Below are 26,794 nucleotides of genomic sequence, written 5' to 3'. Positions count from 1 at the left end.
CACTTTTGTGCTCTCTCACTCTGTAGTATAGTACAGCTTTTATTGTGTTGTTTTTTGTCTCCTCCTCTACAATGAATTTTCTCACTTAAATCATTAACACATAGCTGTCATAAAGGCACAGTGTGGCATGTATACAAATTACATTCTCCTTATCTCCTCTAACTATGTCACAGTATAAGCTGTCTCTGACACTGCCTGTTTATGTTAGTGTGCTCAAATTAGCCATTTTTAAATATTCTGAAGTCCGCTCTGTTTCCCATCACACTGTGGTAAACATCCTTTGTCTTATCTGTCTTCGTGCGCCTGCTTCATTTTGACCACAGAAGATAATTACTGAACAGGATATTTCTAGCCAGTATCAAACTTGCTTTTGCAAACTGTCAGGGAGTACTGAAATACACATTTTAACACTTATAAATAATGCTTTTTTTTGTGATTTATGAAAAGTCTAATGATTATTGCCTCTTGCATGCCGAAGAAAGATTTCAAGGTCACAGACATCCTCACAGTGCCTGTAAGTCCTTGAGAGCATGTGGCTGGTTATGTCACTTTGCTGGGTGTGTTTCTAGTATTTTATGTGCACGTCACTCACAACAGTTTACACGTTCCTGTTCTGAATGAGTAACAAAACACCAAGGTAAAAGGAAAGACAAAAGCCCAAACCAAACCAACACCTAATATCTGTTCTGGTCCTCATTATACCAAATGGAGAAAGATATTTAAAATGGACTTCTGCACATGTAACTTTGAATATGTTCAGTGGAGTTGTGTCTTTCTCTTCCCAGAGGCCATCTCTGCCAGCTCATTCCTCACATGCTGTGAAACACAGACCACATAGTCCACAAACAGCCAATGGCAAAGGTTCTGTTTATTTCAGAGAGACTGTCTGTTGACTCAGAAGGGCCTCTTTGTATGGAGCAACAACCCATCAATGATTAAACTATTATTTTTGGCCAAATTAAGGATAATAAAGACATTAGGGATTTCAATTTCTGTGAGCATGTTGATCTTAGAGTACACAAAGACAACAAATCAGGTACAGTGAGGTATGAAGGTGCCAATATAAACAAATCTGGTGTAAGCTGGCACCGCACATTGTAGTGACACGATAAAATGGCTTTGATCAGTTCAAGGACAAATGGCAACGATTTCCACACAGTCTGTTTTCAGAGGTTTTCTATGATAACCTCAATTTTTTGTACTTATGAAAACAATATGAGCACAACGTTATTAGTTAAAAGAACAGTCAAAAGATAATTTCACACAAAATCCCACCATGATCCTTTTTACTGAAAGATAAAAAAAAAAAAAAACATAAACTACTGGACTGATTGCAGCTCCTCTGCTCAGATTGCTCAGACTCCTTCCAGATGTTTGCATCATGCTAACGACTGGATGTATGTTCCACGTTCCATGTGGTGTTTGTGTGTGAGTGTGTCTGACCCTGTTCTGCTGGAGAATTCATGAGGCAGCCACTTGTCTTGTTAAGATAAAGAGAGATTTTTTTGGGGGGTGGGGGGTGGGGTGGGGGGTGGGGTGGGGGGTGGCGGGTGGACAGGAATGAACAGTTTAATTAATAACCACCATTCCTCCTCTCCCTGACCTCAACTGGTCTCACATGCTCTCACTGGAGTCCAGACACAAGCAACTTCATGAGCTAATAATGATGGAGCTGTAGCTCTCAGTGTGGATATCAGAAACAAGAAAACTGTTACCAGGCAGGAATTCAACATTAACTGACCAGGGACCAGGATCAGGTAAGACCTATGAAATGGAGTGTGAACATTTTTCATGTTGACTGGTGAACCGATGACTTCTTATGAGCCCGTGGTGAGCCTCTGTATTTGACGGGTAAAGAGGTATGTTTGGCTGTTGTGTGGGCTGTTAGTGTGGACTGGAGCTTTCTGAATCCTTGTGGGTTGCTTTTTTTTTTTTTTTTTTTATCTCAGGGGAAATTACACTGAGTTAATTAAAAAATGTAGCAGGTGAGGGCTATAAAAGTAATGTTTCACATGTTGACCATGTTGTGGCCTTGAAACCAGAAAGTCATAGGACAAGTTTAAAAACATGTCTGTTATTCATGAGATAGTTTACAAGCATGTCAAGGTTTACTATATTGTTAAATGATATTTATATATAAAGACTGAAGGTTTGCACACAAAATGTTTAGTAGAATTACATGAAAAAAGACAACACTGATCCTGTGATACATCCCGGCAAGTGAGCGCTAATGACATAATGTGTACTTGAATATGAAATGAGACAGGATATATAATTACTGCTCTGACAGGACATAGAAGGAAAAGACTTGCTCTTAGGGAGGCCTTGTAGTGGCCTGACTTTCATCCCCCATCTTCCTGCAGGCAGCTACCGAACATGTCATCCCTGTGTGGGAGAGGAGACCTGTCAGGTGCATCATTGTAGAGACTCCCAGGCTGATGTTTAATTACTTTGCGGTGCAGGTTTCATAGGATCCTGCAGACCTATAAGGATGCTCAGGAGATATTCATCATGGTCCACAAGTCACACTATTTCTATGCTTGTTGCAGAAGTAAACAAAGGGTTACAACAACTCTGTGGCCCAGCCGAACCTGTGTTGTCTGAGTTGGTAACTGACGACCCTCCTGAATGAATGAGTGGGTGGGCCCCGACATCAATGTGGTGGGACCGCTGCAAATCCCACCCAACGATGAATTCTCCATCTCAGAGAGCTCCCACTTGTTTGGTAAGTCTACTCAGCAGGAACTAGCTCGCAGAAAGACAAAACAACACTATCACACTGTGGTGATTGGAGATGAATGCTAACATTAGCATGCTAACATGCTCACAGTGCAGCATTAACATGATGATGTTATGCTAGCAGGTATAATGTTTACCATGTTCACCATCGTAGTTTAGCATGTTAGCATGCTAAAATTTGGTAATTTGCTCAAAATACAAAGCACACCGGAGTCTGATGGGAACAGGGTGCCATTAGTTTTTCAGGGATTTGATCATGAGCCAAATTAGATAGATAGATAGATAGATAGATAGATAGATAGATAGATAGATAGATAGATAGATAGATAGATAGATAGATAGATAGATAGATGCTTTATTTATCTGGTATTGACTAAGAATTGGACAAACTGAAATTTTGATCACATTATGATGCTAGATGAACAATCATTACATCACCAAATTTATTACCATTCATGAATGTCTGTACAAGGTTTAAGGGCAAACCAGCCAGTAGTTGTTGAGATACTTCACTCAAAACCACAAATGTCAACCTCATGGTGGAGGAAAAGTCAGGGCATCACCACAATCTCTCGGATTCATCCTCTGGGAACCATGAATGTCTGTAAAAAATTTCATTGAAATCCATTCAATGCAAAAGCATAGAGACACCTAATCACAAAAGGAGAAAACTAATACAGTAATAGATGCCTGTTACTGTAAGCAGTTTCCAGACAAACTTGATTTCTGTTATTCAACCTACCCTCATTGATATAAATGGGGTGGAGTAACAGAAAAACTTGTCAGTTTAACACCCTACAATTCAAAAGCAAATTCAACAAAATGAAAATCTGGATCCATAAATTCCCATGTTCCTTCTAACAAATGCGTAGACAGGTTCATGGCCATCTCTGGCCCAGTAGCAGTCAGCTGGAACCATTGCCCAAATCTGAAAATGAATTCACATATTAGCCAGCTACTTGTAATGATGTAAAGAAAGGCGACTTTGTGGTTAATGAGTAGCTGTACCAACCTTTGCTCCCCTTGGGATTTCTCAAGCAAGTGCCAAGTAGTTCAGTTCTTCATGTGCCATTCTCACGTCTTCAGAGGATGGCCTTGAATTAGAAGAAATAAATGGAAGATGATTCTTTTAGTCAGGCGTGAAGGAAGGACTGACCTACAAAACCGAGCTGTGCTGTCGGGCGATCAGAGAGTATAATCTCTGAGTATTCTGTGTGTTTGGTCACACTGAGGTGGCCATGGTCCAGACCAAGTCTTCAAGAGGTCAGTGTTGCCTATAGTTTACAGTCCGCTTGTTTTAATGACAGATTTGAGCGCCTGAGAACAATTTCAGTGCAGTTGACGGACGATTCTCGTGGACTACAATTTGAAACTGTACTTATCACACCACAGATGTTTTTAAAGGAAATGTTATGTCATGAATATACTACGCCTGGTTAGGAAATCAGTCATGAGGAAGAAACAGTAGGATCCCATTAACATTATTGTATCAGTTTCAAAAGTGCCAACTTGTTTGGAGTAGAGTTGCATGTCATCCCAAAAGACACAGTGTGCTGTGCAAGCGAGTCGTTAATCATTTATTGGTTTACAGTATGCGTTGTGTGCATTGCCTACTGCTGAGCCAGTTTATACTCCAATGAGCTTCTGCTGTTTTTTTCTTATCAAAACTGAAGATTTTAAGGATACAGTGTTATAGATTGTAAGGGTCGACCTGTAATGTGAAAGGTTTCACATGTAGTGATATTCCTACACATAATCATCAGCAGACTCATCAGTGTTTTGATTTTACAGCCTTCAACTTTAAAGTTTTGGTTCAGTATCTTCATTTCCAGTTGCAGAGGACAGCTGTTTTCAGCTAAAATGCTCAGATAAATACACTGTACACTCACTGTCCAGCATCAAGCAGCACAAAGACACAGTTCAGCCACTGTTTGTTACACTGTCCCCAAGTGGCTAAAAAAAATAAATAAATTACGGCAAGTTTACGTATGTAGTGTCTTTTTTATCTCTCTAAAACAAACTTTGGGATCCAAAACTAAATGTGACTTGACTTGACACTATTTCATGACCTTCCTTTGGTATTTGACTAAATCCAGGTTATATTATGTTATGTCAGTGCGACTAATTGTGAAAGTTTATTCTTGACCTTGAAAATGGTAGTTAAATGTTTACTCAGGGTCCATTTACTAGTTTGTTTTTAAAAGCTTTCAACATCATCTCATGATCTTCCTCTGCAGATTGAATTTGCTGAGTTGACATATGAGATTTTTATTAGGTTTTCATTAGGTTCCAAATTTATGTCATGTGATGACGACTGAGCTGTATCTCTATCTGGTAAGGAAGGCATTGAGATGAAGTCTGAAAAAGAGAGTGATCGACATTGACATTGATTCATTGATTTTTTCTCTCTCTCTTTTATTTATTTATTTTTGTTCAAACGCCTCTACATGACGTTTAATTGTTCTCCTCTTCTTTCTTGTCTTAGATATTCTGGCAGATCACAGCAGCCCCCTCCTGCAGGATCCCGACCTCTTACCCTTCACCAACTACCCCAGCATGCAGTACCCATCCATGGAGCCAACCATGTCTTCCACACCATACTACTCCAATCAGAACTACTACCCTCAGTACAATGGAGATGAATGGTACTCACACACAGGGATATATGAACTAAGGAAAGGACCCCTGGAGGTCAGCTATGATGCTGAGATAGAGGAGACGTCTGCCGTGGTGCCTACCGTGTGTAAGAGGATGCGGCACATGTCTCAAGCTGGGAGGGTCAAAGGGGAGGAACTGTGTGTTGTGTGTGGAGACAAGGCCTCTGGATACCACTATAACGCTCTCACCTGTGAGGGATGTAAAGGTGAGATTTGAAATCATAACATACTGTATGTAAATTTTTATCTCTTCTATAGTTAGAGTGGATTAGTTTGTGTTTTGATACATTGGACTGTAACTGTAATAAGGGCAGCTGATGTTAAAACAACATTATGCAACTATTTTACCTTCAAACAACAGCTTCAAAATCATTTTGATGGTACACTGACTTGTAATAGGGAGAGTACTTGAATGAGACTTGAATGCTTGTTGTTGCATTGTGCACTTTGGGTTGAGCAGGTAGGATCTCCCGCGAGAAGTGCTTAAGGCTTTAGTGTTACTTCCATCTATAACCGTTCAAACCCGGAGCCAAAATCTAATGCGCCAGAGTCCTGCAATAACCCCTTAAAGGCTGTCAAGGCTGCTATGTTGTTGTTCAGCAAAAGTTACATCTAAGTTAGTCTTTATCTAAAGGAATTGTATTTTTCAGAGATCTTAAACATCCCAAATAGGGCTTCAACTAACTATTATTTTCATCATTGGTCAGTTATTTTCTCTCTCAATTATTACAATCATTTTGGTTATGAATTGTCAGAATACAAGGAAAATAATTTCAGCACTTATCCAAAATAAAAATGTACACAAGGAAGAAATGTGTCCTCTATAAAAAGCTACTTTCATTCAGCTTTTTAGATTTCTTAAAGTGTATTTATTTGAGCTAAGTTTTGTCTGGGTTTAAAGTACATATCCAGGCACAGTCGCTTGAACTGGCAGGATACTCATAGAGTGACATTTGGCCCACATAGCAAAAGTGTCTGTTGACTTTTAGATGCCACCCATGACTGGTATGTTCATATCTACAGTCCAAACAGCAGCAGGTGAAAAGTAATATGTGAGCATGTGTCATTTAAAACGATTAAAATGAATATTCTCTGAGGCTACAAATGACCCAGTATATGCCTGCTGCTGGTAAAAACAGATTAGGGATTATTTAATCGTACTTATCTACTGCTACCGATGCTGTAATACAAGAACCCAGACTTCATGACTTTCTGTTTGTCAATAAACCGCAAAACAAGCCATATTTTTTATGTCCAATATTAGTATGAAAAATCCTCAATCCGCAAACACCACAAAGAAGGCCGAGAGGTCACGTTCAGTTACTTGAATTAGCTGAGGTGAGGCCTAGCAGAAAACTAGCTAGCTGTGTCTGCACCCACCGATCATTAAAAAAAGCAGCTACGCCCTCAATTATGCACAACTTTAAGCCTTAATGAAATTAAACAGGTGAGATATATATAGATTCACCCTCCGTACAGTTGTCATGAAGTAGGGAATTAGTTATAGAGACTAAAACAGTTTTTTGTACCAATCCGTAAACATGATTTGAGAAATTTTGATGCCAGCCTCAAGTGGCCATTTCAGGAACTGCAGCTTTTGGCACTTCTGTGCTAGCTTAATTTCCAACCCCAGAGGTTTTATATAGGTATATGTATATGATCAGGTCTGACAGGAACGTCTCAAGCTTGAGAAAGGATTCAGGCTGGTTTAATGAGAACAAAGGATATGTAAGGGAATTTCACAGTAAGAGCAAGAGCACTTTACAACCCACATGTAAAAGTTATCCACCTGGTGATAGTGAAGTCATGGCCTTTAGCAGCTCCTCCTCCTTTATGACACTGTGAATTTGCTGTGATTCCTGCCAAACCACAGGGTGAATGGATATGAGTGTAATTCCACACTGTGAGGTTGGACAATGCCAGGAGTGCAGCAGCTGGCCTGTCCTGCCATTTGACTGAGAATAAGCTCAGTTCTGCCTGGTACTGCTGCCAGATTGGGTTTCCTCTCAGCTTTCTGCTGTACAATGCAGGAGCAACCTGAGCTCAGTTACGCTAATGCATGTCATTGTGTTTAATGTTGTATGTCAGAATGTCTAATAACTGTTCCAAAGTTATTCTGTGTGTGTCTGGTGTGTGTGTGTGTGTATGTGTGTGTGTGTGTGTGTGTGTGTGTGTGTGTGTGTGTGTGTGTGTGTGTGTGTGTGTGTGTGTGTGTGTGTGGTTTGCCCTGCCTGTATCATTACCTGCTGGGTTCATGGGATTCTCTGTGTGACATAATTAGAACAGTGTGCAGTAAAGCTGTAATTTTATTTCTATCTGATAATAATCATATCTTGTCAGTCATCATGGTTAAAAAGCTAGAATCTGCATGACACACTGTGCAGTGGTGAAATTATTATTCAGAGCCTTTATTTACTGAAAAGTATCATTATCAAGAATCATTATCTAAAAATATTCCATTGCATTGCATAAGCAATTAAGAGTGCCCTGTGGTTACAGTGCATGCCATGTAACTATAACATCTATGGTTTGAGTCCAGCCTGGGAACTTTGTTGTCATCTCTCTCTCTCCCTGTCGCTGTCCGCCAATCAACTGTCACCTGTCATTTGAAAACGGTGTCTCCATTACAGTTTGTCTTGGACAGTAACTGTAAAATGTCCTGCTCAGTGCATACCTTGGTTATTATTCTTTAATAAACAAATTCAATGCATGCTTACCAAAAATATTTCTATATGTTTAGCCTTTATATTAAAAATCAGGGGAGTTATCAGGGGTGTCCTGATAGGAGTAGCTTACAATAAAAGTACAATCTGGAATGTTGTAGAGTTGAAGATTAAAGTTGCATCACAGGAAAATAATAAGTATAAGTAACTTGAAAATTACACTTAAGTACAGTATTTGCCAGTATACTATAGTGTGGCCCGACAGAACATACTACATGCACTGCAGGTTGTATGTGATCGGTGTCGTCCATAGTGACATCAAAGTACAAAATGTCTTGGCTTTGTATCAGCATCCTCTGCACCTTGCACATGATAATGCCTTTGTTTTTACTATGTTCAGGTTTCTTCAGACGGAGCATAACCAAGAACGCTGTGTACAAATGCAAGAGTGGTGGAAACTGTGAGATGGACATGTACATGCGCAGGAAATGCCAGGAGTGTCGGCTAAGAAAGTGCAAAGAGATGGGCATGCTGGCTGAATGTGAGTATGACTTCTGACAGGGCGCTGAAACTATTGTTAATACGATGAGGAGTGAAATCGTAGGTATATTTCTACCTACTATCATGCATCAGTTCAAACTGATTGGCAGCATCACATGCACACATTGTGCTGTGTATTTAGTAGTGTCAAGAAAGGCTGGCAATGGCTGCATAGGTGAACCCTCATTTTCCATTCTGACATGGGGTGTTGAATTTTACTGGGGGATTGAATATCACATAACAGACAAAGGAAAGGTCCAGCTTTTGTTACTGTTACAGGAATAGAAGCTTCATTTAAGAAATATGAAGTGCCAGTAGAAGGAATTTGCTGTAGAGTTTTTGTCTTAAAAGTTTTCTTAACGCCTTTGTCTCTTGGGGAATGTAGTCATCGGTATTTTTAAATACAAAGCATGCCACATTGTGAGGAAACGAGAGGACAGAAATGATAAATGTGAAAAATGTACTTGCTCTGAAGTCTTTAGAGGATTATTAGTTATTGGGTCTATTTGGAGCTGTCAGTAGAACAGAGCAGGAGGATGGACTGGACTCCTGTTGCTCATAAATAGTGCAGGGAAGGTGTGATGAATATTGCAGCGTGGCAGGCTTTAATGACTGTACCTGCAGGCGCAACAAGGGCTCAACAAATTAGAGCTTTTCGGTCATATAGTGTGAAAAGAAATATGCTAATTTACTGCAGAGGTTGATGTCTTATTTCTTTGATGACTTGCCTGTCTCCACTGTCCAATCAAGTCTTTTACAAAGAGGGAAGATATATCGCTTCTTGTTTGGCTGAATTTACAAAGCAGAGGGAGAAATATAGATGTGAAGGAATGACAAGGTTTTACATTCATGCACAATCATAGAAAACGTTATATGATAAGTTAATTTCTTAATTCAGGATAAGGATCAAGTTACACTAGGTATAATATATCATGTTGAAATATGAATGGCAAAAATTACCCTAACCCTAAAGTATGATGGAATTTCACCAGTTTTTCTGTGCAGGTTGGTACCAGTATTTAATACAACATTAATATGGTCTCATGATAAATGAAAATGAGCTTTTATAACTGCATGGCATGGCTGTTGAATAAAAAGCTGTGAGGTATTCAACACACATAGTGAAGCCTTCATCACTGCTGGCAGGCCTTCTGACAGAGATCCAGTGTAAATCTAAAAGGCTACGGAAGAACACCAAGGCCTCCCCGGGACAGTCGACTGGAGACGAGACAGAAGGGACAGACAACACAGACAGCAAACAGGTCACCTCTACCACTAAACTGTCAAAGGTAATCACAGCCTGTCAAACCTGTCTTGGAAGTTTGCAGTTATTTTTTTTTTTTCACATTTATTTGATGTTTTTCTCCAAATCCACTGATTTTGTCTTATAAACAGTGTCACCTCTTGATGACGGGTGGTTTTGTTTTCTCTTTCTAAATCCAGGAAAAAGTTGAACTCACCAAAGAGCAGCAGGCAATGATAAAAATCATTGTAGATGCTTATAACAGACATCAAATCCCTCAAGACATGGCCAAAAAACTGGTATGTTACATTCATATTTCTTTAAACTTCATGTTGTTTTAATCCATTTAGGTAGCTGTCATCAAAAATTTCATTTCAACAGATGAGTCGCTTACATTTGGCAGCAGTAAGTGCAGCTCATGTGTGCCAGATAGATGTCAGACTAGGCTGACATCTATCTGAGGTTCATCTACTAAAGTTTGCAATATTACATTCTTAGAAATGGGCTGTCAACATGCCCTGACATCCTCATAGCTGAGCCCAAGAACAACAACACAGCGCCTGTGTAATCTACTGCTCCTCTCAGATGATGTGATCTGTTTATATTGTTGCTATTTACTGTTGTTGTTGTTGTTGTTGTTGTTGTTGTTTCCCCCACAGCTACAAGACCAATACAGTGCAGAGGAAAACTTCCTCCTGTTGACAGAAATGGCAACTAGTCAAGTTCAAGTTCTGGTGGAGTTTACAAAAAATATTCCAGGTATTATTTTTGGCAGATCCTGTAGAATAAGAGACGATGGCCAGAGGCATAACACACACTGGTAGTGTAACACACTGGTACACACATTGCTCATTATTCCTTGCTTGTTGTAATGAATGGTATTATTCCTCTGGCAGGTTTTCTCTCTCTAGATCATGAAGACCAGATCGCTCTGCTGAAGGGTTCGGCCGTGGAAGCCATGTTTCTGCGCTCAGCCCAGGTTTTCAGCAGGAAGATGCCCAACGGACACACAGAAGTTTTAGAGGAGAGAATACGCAAGAGTGGTGAGTCAGCTGACTTAATCCCCCCTAAAAATGTGTGTTTCTGTTCTGTACTTGACTTCTAACTTATCAAAGTGTAAATAACTGTGACCTTCTAAACGTTCATCATCCAAAATCTAGTAATACATGTAACTCTTGAATTTGGAACTACAGTATATTAACTCCTGATTCGTGACCTTCAAGAGTATCATGAAATCTGTAGCCCCACCTGCAGCCAAGTCTAGTCAGATCCTCCTTTACTAATTGATCAGCCTGATCTGTGTGATGCAGCTGGGAGATGCGTGTTGACCTGTTGATCTCTGGCTCGGTGTAGGTTACACATGTACACACACCCTCGCTGGGTTCAATTACACTCGTTTCAGGTGTGTGTGAGGGCATGCTTGCAGCTTAAGGAGAGCGTTCAAAGTAAACCCAGCGCTGTCGTTGCACTGGGTTTAATGGATTAAAACACACACATTGGTTGTTTCTGCCATGGGAAGGTTTTTCTCACATATTCTGTTTTTGCCGCCTCTGTATTTATACATATGTGCCATATCAAATAGTTTTACTGGCAGGTGGTTTTTAAAAAAAAAAAAAAAACACCTACATGTATATTTATATGTGTCATTATGTCAACCAGGATGGACAGTTAGACAGACAGTGGCTGCGATGTCAGGGGTGTGTGTGTGTGCGTCGCTGGGTCCCTTGGCGCATCGCCTGTGTGAATGGTGGGGATAGGAGATATTCACACTAAAGGCCAGTCAGGGAGAATAAGGGAGCAAAGCTGTCTGAAGAGACCATTGTTCCTTATCAAAACATCAAGAGTGCTATTGTCCACTTCTCTCCCTCTGAGCCTCACTGGCATTTCTGAATGCTTCAATGGAGTGTCCGAGCAGACAGACACCCTCTGCTAGTTTGAAAAGTGAGCGCAAACATTTGAAGTCATATAGAGAGCAGTTCCTAATATTCATCCTCATTTATTATTGAATCATTACCTGAAGCACAAAAGCAGACAAGCTGATATTTGTAATGTGCTGAAGGGCTCTGCAGATCCTGCTGCACTGCGACTACAGTATTTTAATATGCGCAAATGTATGACCAGGAAATATACCATCAAAGCTGAGTTAAGGCATTATGCAATCAAAGTATTTCAGTTGCAATGTTCTCTTTGTATAGTATACATTATGACTGTGATCCATTCTTTCATAACTAGAACAGATAGAACAGATTTTGCACGTAAGATTCACTCAGATTCACTCCCTTTTAATGCTGCTCTTCGCCTTAGAATGTTTTGCTGTGTGTTCTTGTGCTCTCGTGTTTATCTTCCACCTCTTACATTTCTTCCTCCCACTCTCTCCTCTTCTTCTCCAGTTTATCTGTAACACCCACCTCAGTATAATACAGCAAAGCACAGATCACCTTTGACCCTCTGATTTCTAACTGAAGGGTTTTATAGTTAGTGTTTGAGCTATTGAGAAGTCAGCGCGGCCAGCTGGTAACTGTGGTGCCATTGATTTTCCCTGACAGCCCTTCATGTATTTTGCAGTAAGGTGTTTGTGAAGTCTTTTTTTTTTTTTTGATTTATCACATGAGCCGTGAATTTCAGGTGATGGTTGACTCCACGGGAGATGGTTCCACGGGAAAACATGTTAAAAACATAAAAGGCAAATACACATTTTTCAAACAACATTAGTTGTCTTGCTGTGTATATGTCATTATTGATTCAACATCACATTTATAGGTAAGGAATAGTGCTGTAGATGACAAACTGGCTAATGAAATTTGTTCTTGGTATACAGGGAATGAAGTGACCTCTGCCAGATGTTTAAATGATTATATAGTATAGAATAGTAGATAATGTTCAGTCAGAAATGTACTGTATGGGTGAACAATAATGCAGATCAGGGAGGACTGTTGATTTAATATCCTGGTGCAAAGTCCAGACTGTTATGTAAGACAAACTCTGACTACTGCTCTTACATTTCCTGCTTCTCCTCCTGCAGATTATCTCTTATTTTGAAAGGTAATCATCTTAGAAGGTCATTTTAAAAGCGGTTAAATAGATTGTTTGGACTACACTCACTGCAGTGGATTTAAAATTGTACTGTTTAACTTCATCAGTCAGAATCTGATGGTTGATAACAATCAATCAATCCTCCTGCTGTTTGTCTGTTGTGTGTGTTGTATCTTATCTTTCATCTAAACCAGGGCATTGTTATTGTGGTACCATAAATGAGCTGAAACTACTGTAAGTAATTAAACCAAGGCTTAAAGACAGCTCATTACATTGTTTATGTTATCACTGATCCAAGGTCTGTACTCCACTTTTGAGCTTTTAAGGCGAGCTCGCTGTATCAATGCACTGTCAAGATTTTCGAAAACTGAAATATGAAGCCAAAAATCCATTTTGTCTTTTTTCTGCAGGTATATCAGAGGAATTCATGACACCAATGTTCAACTTTTACAAAAGCATTGGTGAACTCCACATGGTACAGGAGGAACAGGCTCTCCTCACAGCCATAACCATCTTGACACCAGGTAACCCAGTATCAACATCTCACTTATCCTCATAGTTTATGTATCTCCCTACAGTTGTTGATACCCTATCTTCTCCAGATCGGCCTTACGTGAAGGATCAGCAGGCTGTTGAGAGACTTCAGGAGCCCATGCTGGACATGCTGAGGAAGCTGTGTGGGCTACAGCACCCGCAGAAGCCTCAGTACTTCGCTCGGCTCCTGGGCCGTCTGACGGAGCTGAGAACACTCAACCATTACCACGCAGAGATGCTCACGTCGTGGAGGATGAACGACCACAAATTTACCCCTCTGCTCTGTGAGATCTGGGACGTGCAGTGACACAGCAGGAGAAGGGAAGAAATTCATAGCTTGGGGATGATAACGTGAACATTTAAACTCGCAAGACAAAGTCATGGTCCAACTGCACAAGCTGTGTGTCTCTATGTTGTCTGACCTTGACGGCATTAGTCATATATTGACTCGGTTTAGAGTATTGTTTGAGTTTATTCTGCTCATGGATTTTTTTTCATGGCTCACACCATCATCAGCATGTCTATTTGCTGTGCGATTTAGTCAGCTCAGACTTGTAGAGGCAATTGAAATTATGGTAGTGTTCTCAGCACAAAGAGGAAACTATTCAAAGGTAAAGCAGATTTCTCATTACTGTGAACATAATGTAAAAAAATCTTGAAGCCCCAGCGCGATTAGTCAGGCAAGTACAAACACTGGAACTTATTCAAAGCAAAGATGGTGCTCATACGAAGTGTAAGGTTTAGATTACATTAAGTTTTAATAATGACTTCATTTATTTTTTATTTGTAAAACTCATAGATCTTGCTACATGTACGTAAAGATGCAAAGGTTTTATGTTCTGCCTCTGTTCTGATTAACAGGGAAAAAGGTTTAAGTTAATGTTTAAGCTTTTTTTCGTAGATAGTGGTCAGCACAAAGGTAACAGCTGTTCAGTGAGGACATACAGATATATCATCTGGTACATCTGGAAAATCATGATCGTTGTTCCTCTTTCTGAAACTTTTTCTTGATAAACTAAACTGACATGTGCAAATTACTTAAGAATATTGACTAAATAATGAAAATTAAAATAGTCAAAAGGTTTTCACTGATGAAATACGGTCTCCCAATTGTATAAATTTCAACAGTAACTAACAAAAGCACAATTTTTTTGTGCCTTATTTATGTCTACGTTTAAACCTGTGTTAATATTTCATTGCAGTGGGCTATCAGAACAAATGGACCTCAGTTAAAGGACCATAAATGTGTTTTTGCATGTTTTACCCAATTTTCTATAATTAAAGAATATTTAACATTGCGTTTGAGCACTTTAATGCCCCATTTTAATGTGTACTATTATACTTAATGGTCTTAAATTTTGAATATTTGGTTCTTCCATTTTATTTTCTTTCTTTTTCTTTTTTTCTTTCTTTCTTTTTCTTTCTTTCTTTCTCTTTTTCTTTCTTTCTTTCTTTGGCATTGTGATACCTGGCATACTGCAGTAATAGCTGTATTTGTTAATATGCTAATTGTAGTTGTTGCAGTAGCAATGTGTTCAAGTATACTGTAACAGATTGTAGCATCCACTCATTCCTTATTTACCCAACTTAAGTGACACATAATTTACCTTTGTATTCAATGCAACATTTTGTATTATTTGGCTTAGATGAAAAAAACCCTTTTTATTTCATTAAAATGTATGAATTTATTAGATTAGCCTGAAATGCACACGAACATCATACAGATACAGATTCAGATACAGTATATCCACAATATAAAAGTTCCATATTAAACTTAACCATCACCATTCATGATGTATGTCAAAGTCTCATTTTTACAGTAAGTAAATTATAACTAACACTTTACAGAAAATAAACTTTACAGCATTTACATAATTGTCCTCATGCCATACAATGATAATTTTTACATGTAAAATAAACAAACAAAACAGAATTTTGATTTTAAAAGTATATGTGTGTGTGTGTGTGTGTGTGTGTGTGTGTGTGTGTGTGTGTGTGTGTGTGTGTGTGTGTGTGTTTTACTACAGAATCAGAATATTCTTTTTGTTTCACGGCTAATTGCACTTAAAGAACAAAAATAAACTCTCTTGCATGCTAGTTAGTGTCCATAATTGTAATGTGGCACCATCTTGTGGAGTAATCTGGCAAGAAATATTACGCCTGCAATTACATTATTTACTTAAAAAAAATGTAATATGCAAAGAAACAAAGCAGTAAATGTACTTACTCTATACTGACCACTGATTCAAGTTTTTATCTTCTTCATGTAAATAACCTACAGATTTTCTGCATAAACAAATTTTGAGTTCTTTCTGCTATCTTCTCTCTTTTTTTTCCTTTTTTTTTTTTTGAAGACATTTAGAAGTGAGTTCTGTCCTGGTTGTTTGGGGATGTAAGCGGTACTTCTTCAGGATAAATTAGGAAGCCAGAAAAGGTGGTGTACCTTCCCTGGTTGCTGTAGACAGCATAACGCTCATCCTGCTGACTGTACAGCCAAACACTGTCACCCTGACGGAGAGTCAGCAGCAGACTCTGACTCTGCATCTCCCGTCTCTTCGATGTGTCTTCATCAAACACCATCGCCTGCACCTCGCCCTTTCCGGTCATCAGCTTCACAGAAACAGCCTTACGAGGGTGTTTCCCCACAGTGAAGGCAAAGAAGTATGCCCCCGGGAAGTGGCAGGTGAACAGGCCTGAGGTTTTGTTGAAGTGGCCGCCAATGTTGACATACTCCACATCAAAGTTCAGAGCTGGCTTGTCCTGCTGCCTGCTACTCTGACCCATGAGTGTGGATGTCCGTGCCACAGAGAAGGCAGACCGTGGCTGCTCTGATGCCTGACCTCTGGCCTGGGGATCAGCCTGAGGGGGGCAGTTTGGGTAGGACAGCCCTGGTGGGGCCAGGTGGTTGCTGATGTAGCTGGTTGGGGAGTTGTCAGGATAGATGAGGTAGCCAGAGAAGGTGATGTAAGGACCAGCATTGCTGTACAAAGCATACTGAGGACTCTGCTGTAAAAGCAGCCACACTGTGTCCATTTCCTTCAAAGTGATCATCACACTTTGGCTTTGAACTTTCCTTCCTTTCTTGCGGTAGTCATCATAGGCCATAGCCTGCACTTCCTCCCCATTCTTCACCAGGATGACAGAAAGCATTTTCTTTGGAAACTTCCCCACTGAGAAGGAGAAATAGTAAGCCCCGGGGATACGGCAGCGAAAGTGACCAGTGTCTGGATTGAAATCCCCTCCGATGTTAACCATGAGCCTGTTGAAGGTCACTGCCCTCTGCTTGCCTCCTACTACACTGTTGGTTTGTGTGGCAGAGAAAGCAGAGCGGAGGCCTGTTGTCACCGGAGGGGCAGTAAGCGGAGTAACTGGTCCAGAGTGGGTGATCATGATGAATAAACATGCCAGGTAGCAGCGTGTGCTCCATTGAGCTAAAAAGGAAAATCAAGGAAAGGACAGTAACAGATGACAGACACAGTGAGTTAGTTAGTATGTGAGATGATTGTGATGTTCAAAATGAACAAGGGGGTCAGTGGATGATTAAAGGATTGGTTCAACATTATTAACTTTCTTTCTGAGGGTGAGATGAGAAAATTGATGACACTCTCATGCCTTTATGATAGTGTGAAACTACAGCCAGCAGCTGATTAGCTTAGCTTAGGCTGGGCACAGAGGGAAACAGCTAGCCTAGCTTTGTCCATGAGTAACACAGTCCCCCTACCAGCACGTTTAAACTCACAAATTAACACATTTTATCTTGTTTGTTCAATTTGTGCAAAAACTGAAGTGTAAAAACAACAGTTTGCCCTTTTATGGGAGGGGAAGTGCCGCACTATTTCTTGGTGCTAAGTTTTGATGGGAAGATTTTGTCACTGTTGGACAAAGCTGGGGTTCCCCCTTTTTTTCAGTCTTTGTGCTAAGCTAAACTAACTGGCTGCTGGCTGTTGCCTCATATTTACCAGACAGATAGGAGAACAGCATTGATCATCTCATCTAACTTTCCATCAGAAAGTGAAAAAGCATATTTCTGAAAATGTGGAGCTTTTGCTTTAAAGCAATGAGAAAGAAAACATCTGATACAGAAAGCTCTTTAGTCTCAATGTCCTTTCTACAATCGTTGCTTATTTCTTATAAAATGCGATATACATCTAAAAGCATTTCAGTGAAACTATCTGAAAAGAAAAAAAAACACTGTTTAGTTGAACTGCTTACAGCTCATGTCCATCACAGGGCACAACTTGTGATGAGGGGTCACAAGTAGACTTCACTTCATTTTAAGGGGACACAAGTCAAAACCGCTGGCAGTCAGTCTTCACTTTGTTTAGACTCAGTCTTGTGTATCAGCCAGAGCTTAACCCATAATGTATCTAAGTAAAATACTCTGGCTAAGCCCTGTCGAAATAGATCTTCCAACTCAAATCAAGCAGTGTGAGCAGAAGCCCCTGTAATGTGGCTGATATTGTCTGTTCTCTCTGTGCACTGAGAGAAGGGACCAGATTAACCGCTGGTTCGTCTGTTCCTGTGTGTGTTAACAATGGAAACTTTCGGAGAGTTGGTGTGGTGGGGCAGGGCAGAATGCTAAAAGACACCACTGGTAAGTATAAATGAACCAATACTTAGAAGTGTGGATAAGTTGCATGAATCAGTCAGTGTTATTTTGACTACATTTTTTGTGAAAATGTAGTCTTTTTGATCATTTTTAAGGGACTTTTTTGCATTCCTAAAATTCTGCCATTTCACCTTGACACATATAAGACACATTCAGATTCAGCTAGAAAACCCCTTTGTCTTAAACAAAGATACTAAAGAAGCCATAAAAATATTTTATGATGTTCACATATATGTACAGAAATAGATCAATTTCAAATCCAACAAGGTCAGATTGGTCAGAAGAGCTTCCATGATCATGACTACATGAGCGGAAACCTTGCACCTGTAAAGGCAACAAACATTAGTCATATTCTAGGCTCAGATTTTACACCTGGCTGTTTCCCTGGCTGCCTGTAATACACATATTTTACAAAATGCTAATAATAGATGTTTAGTGCTAAAGTGTGGTGGCAAACCCAGGGTCAGGATTACACATAGTAGTATACTCGGATACTATCACCTTTTGTTTGGAATAAACTTTTCAAAAATAACCTCTAAATATTCCAAAATCTCCAGTCTGACACAATGTATTCTTAGTGAGCAGATTTCATGTTTGTGTGACAATATTATAAAATAAAGCATGAATACTATGAACTAGATCAGAGAATCAATCATAATTAGGACAAAATTCAACAGTCTCTGTAGTGTCGAGAGACTTGTAAAATTTACTATACTCCTGCCAAAGCAAATAAAAATCAGATCAAACATAGATTTCTTATTTCATTCCTGTTTCTATGTACAAATTGTGCCAAAAAGATTAACGAATTACAGAGATATCAAACCCACCTGTCTGCTGACGTTGGGGCAGAAATGGCATCCTGGATTTCTTAGTCTTCTTAGTCAGAAGATTGAAAGTTCTTCTTAGTTTGCTGCACTGCTGATGTCAACGTAACAGGCCTGACACCCAAAGGGACAAAGCTTTTGTCCATACAGATCTGTCAGGGAGGAGCTCCAAACTCCCTCCAATCTATAGCTCCCATTCCAACCTGCACTGCAAAAAAAAAGAAAAAAGAAAAGGGAAATCCAGCTGTATCATGCAGCCTTACTGGCCAGTGGAAGTGTTACGTCTAATTCACGGTTTGTTTTGTCTCAAACAGGTAGAATAGCACAAAGTCTGCGAGCTTCAGAGAAACATTTGCTTACAGAGGAAGCAATCTTAGACAAACAAGTGCTGGAAAAGTGCCCCACAAAAAAATACACTTCTTAAAGTGCGATATGATGCCAAGTAAACCAAGTGGGGATACTTTCTAAAATACTCTGTGAAAGTCATGCAGACAATTTAAACTTAGATGAAAATTAATATGGACAGTAAAATCATGATTAAGAATACCTTTTCTTACTATCCTTTTCAAACTATTTAATAATGAATGTGATGAGCATTTTCTTGATGACATTCTGATTTCTGAAGCATTGTTCTCATATAATTTGAATTTTTTTTCCTGTAAAAGAATCTTTGTCCCACACAGATTTTCAAAAATATATTCCACATCAGTTGTGATAAAATAAATGTATTTGTTTCTGTAGCCTACTAATATCACAATATCCAGGGAATTCAGAAATGCCATTAATACATTGCTTTAGAAATTGATTAATTGGGTAAATGAAATGTAGAATTTTAAATACATTTCTCTGACATTGTGACAAAATATTTGTTATTATAAGACCAAATTAATTCACATTCAAAATTGTCAGTGATGACTCCAGTAGTGCTATCCTGATAAGTTGCAGGGCTGTGGTGCATAAGTCTGATGCGTCTGATGTTACACTTACTAAACTTTATATTGATGCAGTTTTACATGATATCTGTGTTAAACACTGACTGTACATCCGATGAGCTGCTGCTCTTCTCGGCTATCTATCCTCTGTCAGGACGCAAAGGACCCGGAAGACGTGTGTTTGCTGTCAATGCCAACGACAGAGAGGAGGCATCGAGAGCTAAAAGCCCGCATTTAAGACAAGATGGCAGGACTGCCCCGCAGGATTGTTAAGGTAATTATTTCACACTTAAAACAACGATTGGAGACTCCACACACACATACAGTCTGAACTCCCAATGCTCTGCTGGTGGACAGGTTTGTGTGCTAACGTTAGCATCCAGCTCGCTAACGTTACTTTGCTAAAGTAACTTCCGTTTCATTCCCGTGCCAAGATACACCGACACAGGGTGGGTTAAGAAAACATCAGCGCCTTGTAAAAATGGCGGATAAATGTGCTCTTTGCCGGGCTTGTCTTTTCCAAATGCACTTCAGAAGCACGATGTTGTTCTCAAGTTGCTACTGAGCAGACTGTGGTGCTAACTAAAGGACTGGCTCACCAGGCTAACTGTGCTAACCCCGGCTAGTTTGTTAGCTTTGCTTATATTTGAATGATTAAAACAGGAACATTTAACAAGGTTAAATGTTGTCTGATACTCCTTGTATTGTGCTGTTAATTTAGCCATACGTGAAATTAAGATGGTATGTTTGCTTCTTGTAGAAAGTTTAAAAGTGAGTTACTAGCCAGGAGCTGCACCATAGCATCATAACAGATGTGCTATAATAGAAGCTAAGTAATAAAGTAGGATGATACTTGATCAGACATTTGCCGCATGGCCCGTGACTGTGGGGCAGCATCAGCATCAGTGATGTTAGCTATCTAACCAAAGAGGGCTGGGCAGTTTGCTCAAACAGGGTGATACAGTATTGTCACTGCCGTTTGGCAGCTGTTAGTCCTTTGCTTTTCGGGGGAGGTGTCTTATATTCTGCACCACCAAATGCAAAACCATAGTACCATTACTTTAAGGGACGAGTACATTTCCGCACTGTGACAGTAGCAGTATTCAGCGAAAACGCGCATGACTGTCCAAAAGTTTTGTGCACTAAAAGTAAAGTGCAGTAAAAAAAAAATTAGATCAATATTTGGTGTAACCAGCCTTTGGTAGGTAGGTTGTTGTAACATCTTCTGTCTCAGTTGCTTCTGTCTCTTCATGTAATACCAGTCTGACACTGTAATAGAGTCTTAATTTTGTCTTAAGTGGTTATAGACAAGCCATGCTGAAGCAACATCACTCTCTTCTTTTTCCTTAGGAAACCCGTCAGTGCATTACCTATATAAATAACATTCATTATCTCTTTATCTACCCTACTATTGAAAAATTGCAGCTTGTCTAATTAGTAAAGGCCTACCTTACATTGAGGTTGATCAAAAATGCATTATAGGAACATGAATGGTATCTATGAGAAAGTTGCACAGGTGTGTGAGTATGCAAACCACAGACAGGCTGTTGGTGGGAAAAGGTGGGAAGGCTGGGAACAGTACTTAGCGGGCCGAGCCCTTGAGCCCTCAGAGCGTGTGACTGGGACTGGGAGCCCCTCTACCGTCTGTGTTTTCACTGCATGGTTTTGTCTGTGGGTTATCTGAAACATTTCAGGAATCTCACTCCCAGTTGTATTCAGGAGAGGAGGTTCGAAAACAAGAGTGGCGGCTGTTGACAAGCTCTGTTTGATGCTTTGTTTTTTACACATAGTCATACATATTTGTCCTGTTAATTGTCCTATTATATGAGGCTGCATTTGAAACAGGCACAAAGGGATACTAGGTTTAAATTTAAAATGTAAATAATCAAAGGAAAAGCAGGAAGAGTGTGTTATCAGTACTGCAGTTTGGAGAATAGTCTGTACAGTGCAGTGTTGTAGTCAATATAATGACATGCAAAGCAGTGAGTTTGAATGTAGTTTCCTTGTTGAAGGCATCTCTCAGGTGTGTCACTCATGCTGCCTCATGCATTTCACAAGCCAGATATCTGCTCCTCTTTTACAGTAAAGGTGAGTGTTTCTGTAAGTCACTTGGCTGTCAGTATGAGTTGCGAGTAACCTTACTGCAGTGGCTGATGGAAATGGCAATAAGGTCTCCTGTGGCTTGGTGGCTGAGTCAGTGTGTCACCTCTAGAAGACAGTTACATACTGAAGAGAGAGTCTTCAGATTCACAGCATTGAGTCACTGTTGCAGTCAACGCCACCCTCCCCTCTGTGTTTAAGTATAAAAGCCAAGATCACTATAGTCCAGTTCCTGCCTTCCACCACTGTTGTTAGAATAACAATGATGCATACAGCTCTCAGGTGAGGGCTTTTAAAAATCTTTTACTTTTAAACAGGTTTCTACCAATATCCAATAAAAAAAATCCTGCATGGTACAGGTGTAGCTTGGTGTAAATCACAGCTTTGTAATTTAACAGACATTACACTGGCTCCAAGTGTCTGCAATCACCAAAGGACACAAAATACTACAGACACAAGAGCATAACACATGTAACACATAATAGATCTTTGTCAGATATCTTGGTTGTTGCCTTTTCTGTAGTTGGTACATCTTTGAAATCTTGCCGCTAAGATACTGCTATGTGAAGAATATGCTTTTGCAAATACTAAAAATCCTGAAGTATTATTGAAATATTAGAGAAGGAATGATTAGTTAAATAATCAATTAATCAATCTACAGAATAATAAACATTAACTATTTTAAAAATCAATTCATTGTGAAAGTTGTTTTTCAAGCAAAAGGCATCTCAAATGTGAAAATTTTCCTGCTTTTGGGTCAAAACCAGACATTTAAAGACTTTTTGCTGCTCTTTGACATTTCTTACACTAAACGACTTATGGAGTAATGGAAAAAATAATCTTCAGATTAATTGATAATGAAAATACTCGTAAGCTGCAGCCCTGGTAAATAGTAACTATCTCAAAAGTTTTTGGATAGACAGAAAGTTGGAAAATGGTTTTATCCTTTTAAAGAACTGTCTTGTAATGGTCACATTACATTGAAATTTACAAAAGAAGCATCTCTAGTAGCTCTCCTGACATGATTTAACTAAAAACATTAACATTAATTAATGTCTGCATAAGATTTTATAGTTGTGACAGTGGAGTTTTTTTTTTTTTTTCACCAATTAATTTTTCTTTTTCTTTTTCTATACCAGGAAACTCAGCGTTTGCTTGCAGAGCCTGTCCCAGGCATCAAGGCAGAGCCAGATGAGAGCAACGCCCGCTACTTTCATGTGGTCATTGCTGGACCTCAGGACTCGCCTTTTGAGGGGGGCACATTTAAACTTGAACTCTTTTTACCAGAAGAATATCCCATGGCAGCTCCTAAAGTACGCTTCATGACCAAAATATATCATCCCAATGTAGACAAGTTGGGAAGAATATGTCTAGACATTTTGAAAGGTAAGTCACTACATAATAATGTCACAGTTACTGCTTAGGAACATAGAAGATTGTGTGTTTCATGACCTTTTGTCTGACATGGAACCCATTTTCAGATGTCTCCAGCTGTAATGTGTGATATACAGTGTGTTTTACCTCAAAAAACTTGTATTCTTCCTCTAAGAGCTTAAAATAACAATTGAGAGAAAGTCTGTGTCTTCCCAAGCAGGTGCTTTGTATCTGTTGTATCTTCGCTCTGTTGAGTCTGGCTTGTTACTGTAGGAAATCCTGTATGTATTTTGTCCTGTGATGTTTGGCCTTTGAAGCGAGGGATTTGCCAATTTCATCTTGCTCAAAAGATCAAGGGCCTCTTACATTACACTTGTGACCTCTAACTGGAGGTTTCTGTCACTACTGCTGCGTGTCACCACTGTCTCCTCATTAAAAAAATAGATACACTATACAGCTTAACTCATTTTTCACTACTTTACATGTTTTATTTTTCTCAGACAAATGGTCACCAGCTCTGCAGATTCGTACTGTGCTGCTATCAATCCAGGCATTACTAAGTGCACCCAACCCTGATGATCCCCTAGCAAATGATGTTGCAGAGAAGTGGAAGTCCAATGAAGCTGAAGCCATAGAAACAGGTGAGAACTGTGGTTTGTCCAGGTTCAACAGGGGTTTATTACACTTTATATCCAGCTTGTCTAGTGGGCCATTCACTTCCCCCTCTGTCGTTTGGAATAAAGGAATATACAGCCTAAATACAAACATACATACATACATACATACACAAAAGCAAATCTCAGTGTACACTTTATTTTGCATTTCCAGGCAGATTTTTATATTTGGTGTTGTATTGTTTTTCAATTATCTTGACCAGATTTATCTATTCCATATCTCTATATGGTATAATGTATATATAAGGGACACCAAAACTATATTAGTTATTTATTTAATTAATTAATTATATATTAATTTATTTTATTATATAAAGATTTAAAAGGGCTTTAAAAACAGTAACATTTCTCAAATTCCAAATAAATTCTTCCATTGTTTCTTACTCTGCAATACAGTGGCATAAAAGAGACTTAAGAGGGGTCCCTTGTGGTCATTTGTAGTTACAGCATTAATGACATCAAAACTAAAATAAAAGCTGCAAGCAGCAATAAGGTGGTCAGGTATGTGTCTCCCAGTTTAGTCTTGAAGGTGAAAATTGTGATTTATAATTTATAGCATTTTGTCAGAATTCAATGTCCATTTTCACAATAAAGTTTTATTTAATGAATGAAGACGGTTGCAGGTGGTGAGATGGTTTATGGAGACGTCTTTACAATTTTATCTTTCACAATACACGCTAATTGTAGTTCATAGCCATATTAGTAAATTCTACACAACTCATCTTATTATTCTGTGTTTTTTTTTTGTTCACAGCCAAGTCATGGACCAGGCTTTATGCTGGAAACAAAAATGAAGTGTAGAGAAGCCTAACAAGTGGAGATGCAAATTGAATTCAAGTGTGAACGCAACTCCTCATGTTCTGCCAAGACCTCTTCCTACTTCATTTGCATTTAAAGGACACAGTCTTAAATATATATATATATATATATATATATATGTATATTATAAAATAAACATGAATATAATGTAAAGGAAAAAACAACTACGGACAGTTGGTGAGTTAAATGCACACTAGTAATGAAATGACTCGTCTTTGTCCCAACTCACTACTGCTGAAATGCATGGGCAGAGGTTTTAGATCTTCTCACCTGGCTTTCTTTGTCCATTGATTTTAGGAGGTTTTTGCCAACTGCTGCTTGAACCGGCACATTTAGGAAGAGGGTGTCCTATGTCCCACATTGTTTTGGGGGAGGGTGCCATGGGTTTGGAGAGCCCAGAGCCGTGGAAAGGGTGAGGATGAGAGACTGGCTAGATGTGGTCAATATGGTATACATTTTATGTTTGTTTGTTTTTTTTTTTTTTAACTTGGTTTTCTCGTGCAGCTAACTACTACTAACCCACTGTATGTAGACACTCGCCTGCAGATGGACCAGAGTTTTGTCCTGTGTAGATGGTGCAGCAGGACACATAAGCAATCGTAGCCATGCGTCGTCATTAAGTCACATCTGGCTTTAAAATAATATGACTAAAAAACAAACTGAGCCTGCCGCATTAACTTTGAACCACTCTCAGTGTAGATGTACTGTAAGCTTGGGGATAATGAGAGAGAATGTGGAGGGTAAGGTGGACATTGTGGACCTTTCCTTAGTTTTAGAACATAGTATATGTTTTATTACCATATCCAGTCTTTTATGTGTGAATCTTTCTTGCTATTGCCATACTAACTACTATGCTTGTTTCCCTGTACGTGATCACAGTCTAATTCTACAAGCCTCAGTGGTTTACTTTTTCCAATGGCATTTATTTCACAAAGCAAGGATTTAAGCTGTCAGTTGTTTGATGACATGATGTTGGGGTGGGGTGTTGAGGGACTGACCTGTGCAAGGCCAAATGCTGTGCGTTACGGGATCAAACTCCAAAAGATCAATGAAGACTGTGACTGTCGACTGTTGTAATTGGTCTGTGGCTGAAAAGTCTATATTCAATTCACTGTTTGTAAATTCATTCTTTCTATCAACGTGGGGAGGAAATGTTTTCCTGCTCTCAGAATGCTATGAAACATTTCACCTGCATACTTTTATGTTCTGTAAATAAAATCTATTGATTAATAAATAGCTGCCTGCGTGTGATTCTTGATGGGATACATATAAGACAATTGTGACATACTGCTGATGTATATTGTAATTTTGATGGGGATAGCTGGCAGATTGTGAGACACTGGTAAGAAGGGTCATAAACAAAACCAGTAGTGCAAGAAGTACTCAGATGTAAATGTTTTCTGTTAAACATTAAAATCCTACAAACTTAACATTAAAATTCACTTAAATAAAAGTACAGTTGTGTTATCAGCAAAAAACTGCCACATTAAGTGTTCATCATGCAGAATGCCCCTTTTAAGTTTATTATACAGAACACATACATAAATACGTTATCTTTATGTGTTAAAGTGACCAAGTGTAAGCAACCTTTTAATGTAGCTTTTTGAGGTAAAGCCAGTTTATATACTATCTTTCAAACTATATGGGCCACCCCCACAGGTGTCTCTTATTTTGCCTGATTACACCTTTTCGCAGGACTGGGAGAGATCAGACCCATGTGCCACAGCTTTGCACAAATTCAGCTTGATGAGGTCTAATTAGCCACAATAAGTGAAAACACCTGTGCAGGTACACAGGACTTTCTAAGTTTATCATGTTTTCTGACTAAACACATCTTTATACACACGATACTACTATGTACCGTGTTGTTTATTCAAACCATTAAGAAATCAGATCTCTCATGTTATGTACTTAAAGAAACTGATGCCGTTGTCTAAATCTAAACCCTACAACTTTGACACAGTGAACAGAATAAATCTGAACTCTGGGTCCTCTCAGCCACATGGATCTGGTTCAGTCAGATTAAATTAAAGGTACTAAGGCTCTTCAGAGT

The 26,794-nt window shown here is 39.2% G+C and overlaps 3 protein-coding genes across 5 annotated transcripts; 2 read left to right on the top strand and 1 right to left on the bottom strand.

The window, feature by feature from the left end:
* Window positions 1–1,609: 1,609 nt before the first annotated feature.
* nr1h4 (nuclear receptor subfamily 1, group H, member 4) lies at window positions 1,610–15,200 on the top strand. Its single transcript, XM_056387871.1, has 10 exons — window positions 1,610–1,757; window positions 2,550–2,725; window positions 5,225–5,602; window positions 8,460–8,600; window positions 9,746–9,888; window positions 10,043–10,141; window positions 10,502–10,601; window positions 10,739–10,885; window positions 13,286–13,399; window positions 13,478–15,200. The coding sequence occupies exons 2-10, from the start codon at window positions 2,629–2,631 to the stop codon at window positions 13,714–13,716; spliced, it is 1,458 nt and encodes a 485-aa protein (XP_056243846.1). The 5' UTR covers window positions 1,610–1,757; window positions 2,550–2,628; the 3' UTR covers window positions 13,717–15,200.
* A 167-nt stretch (window positions 15,201–15,367) lies between these two features.
* Window positions 15,368–20,628, bottom strand: c1qtnf13 (C1q and TNF related 13). 2 transcript variants are annotated; one of them, XM_056387872.1, is made up of 3 exons: window positions 20,099–20,628; window positions 18,846–19,050; window positions 15,368–16,840 (listed from the first exon to the last, which is right to left on the bottom strand). In XM_056387872.1, the coding sequence occupies exons 2-3, from the start codon at window positions 18,874–18,876 to the stop codon at window positions 15,768–15,770; spliced, it is 1,104 nt and encodes a 367-aa protein (XP_056243847.1). In that variant the 5' UTR covers window positions 18,877–19,050; window positions 20,099–20,628; the 3' UTR covers window positions 15,368–15,767. The 2 variants fall into 2 exon arrangements, with proteins under 2 accessions (XP_056243847.1, XP_056243848.1); XM_056387873.1 differs by lacking the exon at window positions 20,099–20,628 and adding an exon at window positions 19,830–19,966.
* ube2na (ubiquitin-conjugating enzyme E2Na) lies at window positions 19,880–25,977 on the top strand. Of its 2 annotated transcripts, XR_008828907.1 has the most exons (5): window positions 19,880–20,048; window positions 23,014–23,260; window positions 23,749–23,889; window positions 24,677–24,918; window positions 25,039–25,977. XR_008828907.1 is itself a non-coding variant. In XM_056387874.1 (4 exons), exons 1-4 carry the CDS (start codon window positions 20,019–20,021, stop codon window positions 24,721–24,723), a joined length of 465 nt encoding a protein of 154 aa, XP_056243849.1. In that variant the 5' UTR covers window positions 19,880–20,018; the 3' UTR covers window positions 24,724–25,977. The 2 variants fall into 2 exon arrangements, 1 of the variants encoding a protein (XP_056243849.1); XM_056387874.1 differs by having other exon boundaries at window positions 24,677–25,977.
* The last annotated feature ends 817 nt before the right edge of the window (window positions 25,978–26,794 follow it).

Source organism: Seriola aureovittata, chromosome 10 (assembly GCF_021018895.1).
Source record: "Seriola aureovittata isolate HTS-2021-v1 ecotype China chromosome 10, ASM2101889v1, whole genome shotgun sequence".
NCBI classification, from domain to species: Eukaryota; Metazoa; Chordata; class Actinopteri; order Carangiformes; family Carangidae; genus Seriola; species Seriola aureovittata.
This window is presented reverse-complemented; position numbering and strand designations above follow the sequence as displayed.

Coding starts and splice junctions, on each gene's coding strand:
- nr1h4 (XM_056387871.1), top strand. CDS start 2,629: ATGAATGAGTGGGTGGGCCCCGACATCAATGTGGTGGGACCGCTGCAA. Junction 10,602..10,738: donor GTTTACAAAAAATATTCCAG/GTATTATTTTTG, acceptor TTCCTCTGGCAG/GTTTTCTCTCTCTAGATCAT. Junction 10,886..13,285: donor GGAGAGAATACGCAAGAGTG/GTGAGTCAGCTG, acceptor TTTTTTCTGCAG/GTATATCAGAGGAATTCATG.
- c1qtnf13 (XM_056387872.1), bottom strand. CDS start 18,876: ATGCCATTTCTGCCCCAACGTCAGCAGACAG. Junction 16,841..18,845: donor GCCCCAACGTCAGCAGACAG/GTGGGTTTGATA, acceptor TTTCCTTTTTAG/CTCAATGGAGCACACGCTGC.
- ube2na (XM_056387874.1), top strand. CDS start 20,019: ATGGCAGGACTGCCCCGCAGGATTGTTAAG. Junction 20,049..23,013: donor TGCCCCGCAGGATTGTTAAG/GTAATTATTTCA, acceptor TTTCTATACCAG/GAAACTCAGCGTTTGCTTGC. Junction 23,890..24,676: donor AGCTGAAGCCATAGAAACAG/GTGAGAACTGTG, acceptor TTTTGTTCACAG/CCAAGTCATGGACCAGGCTT.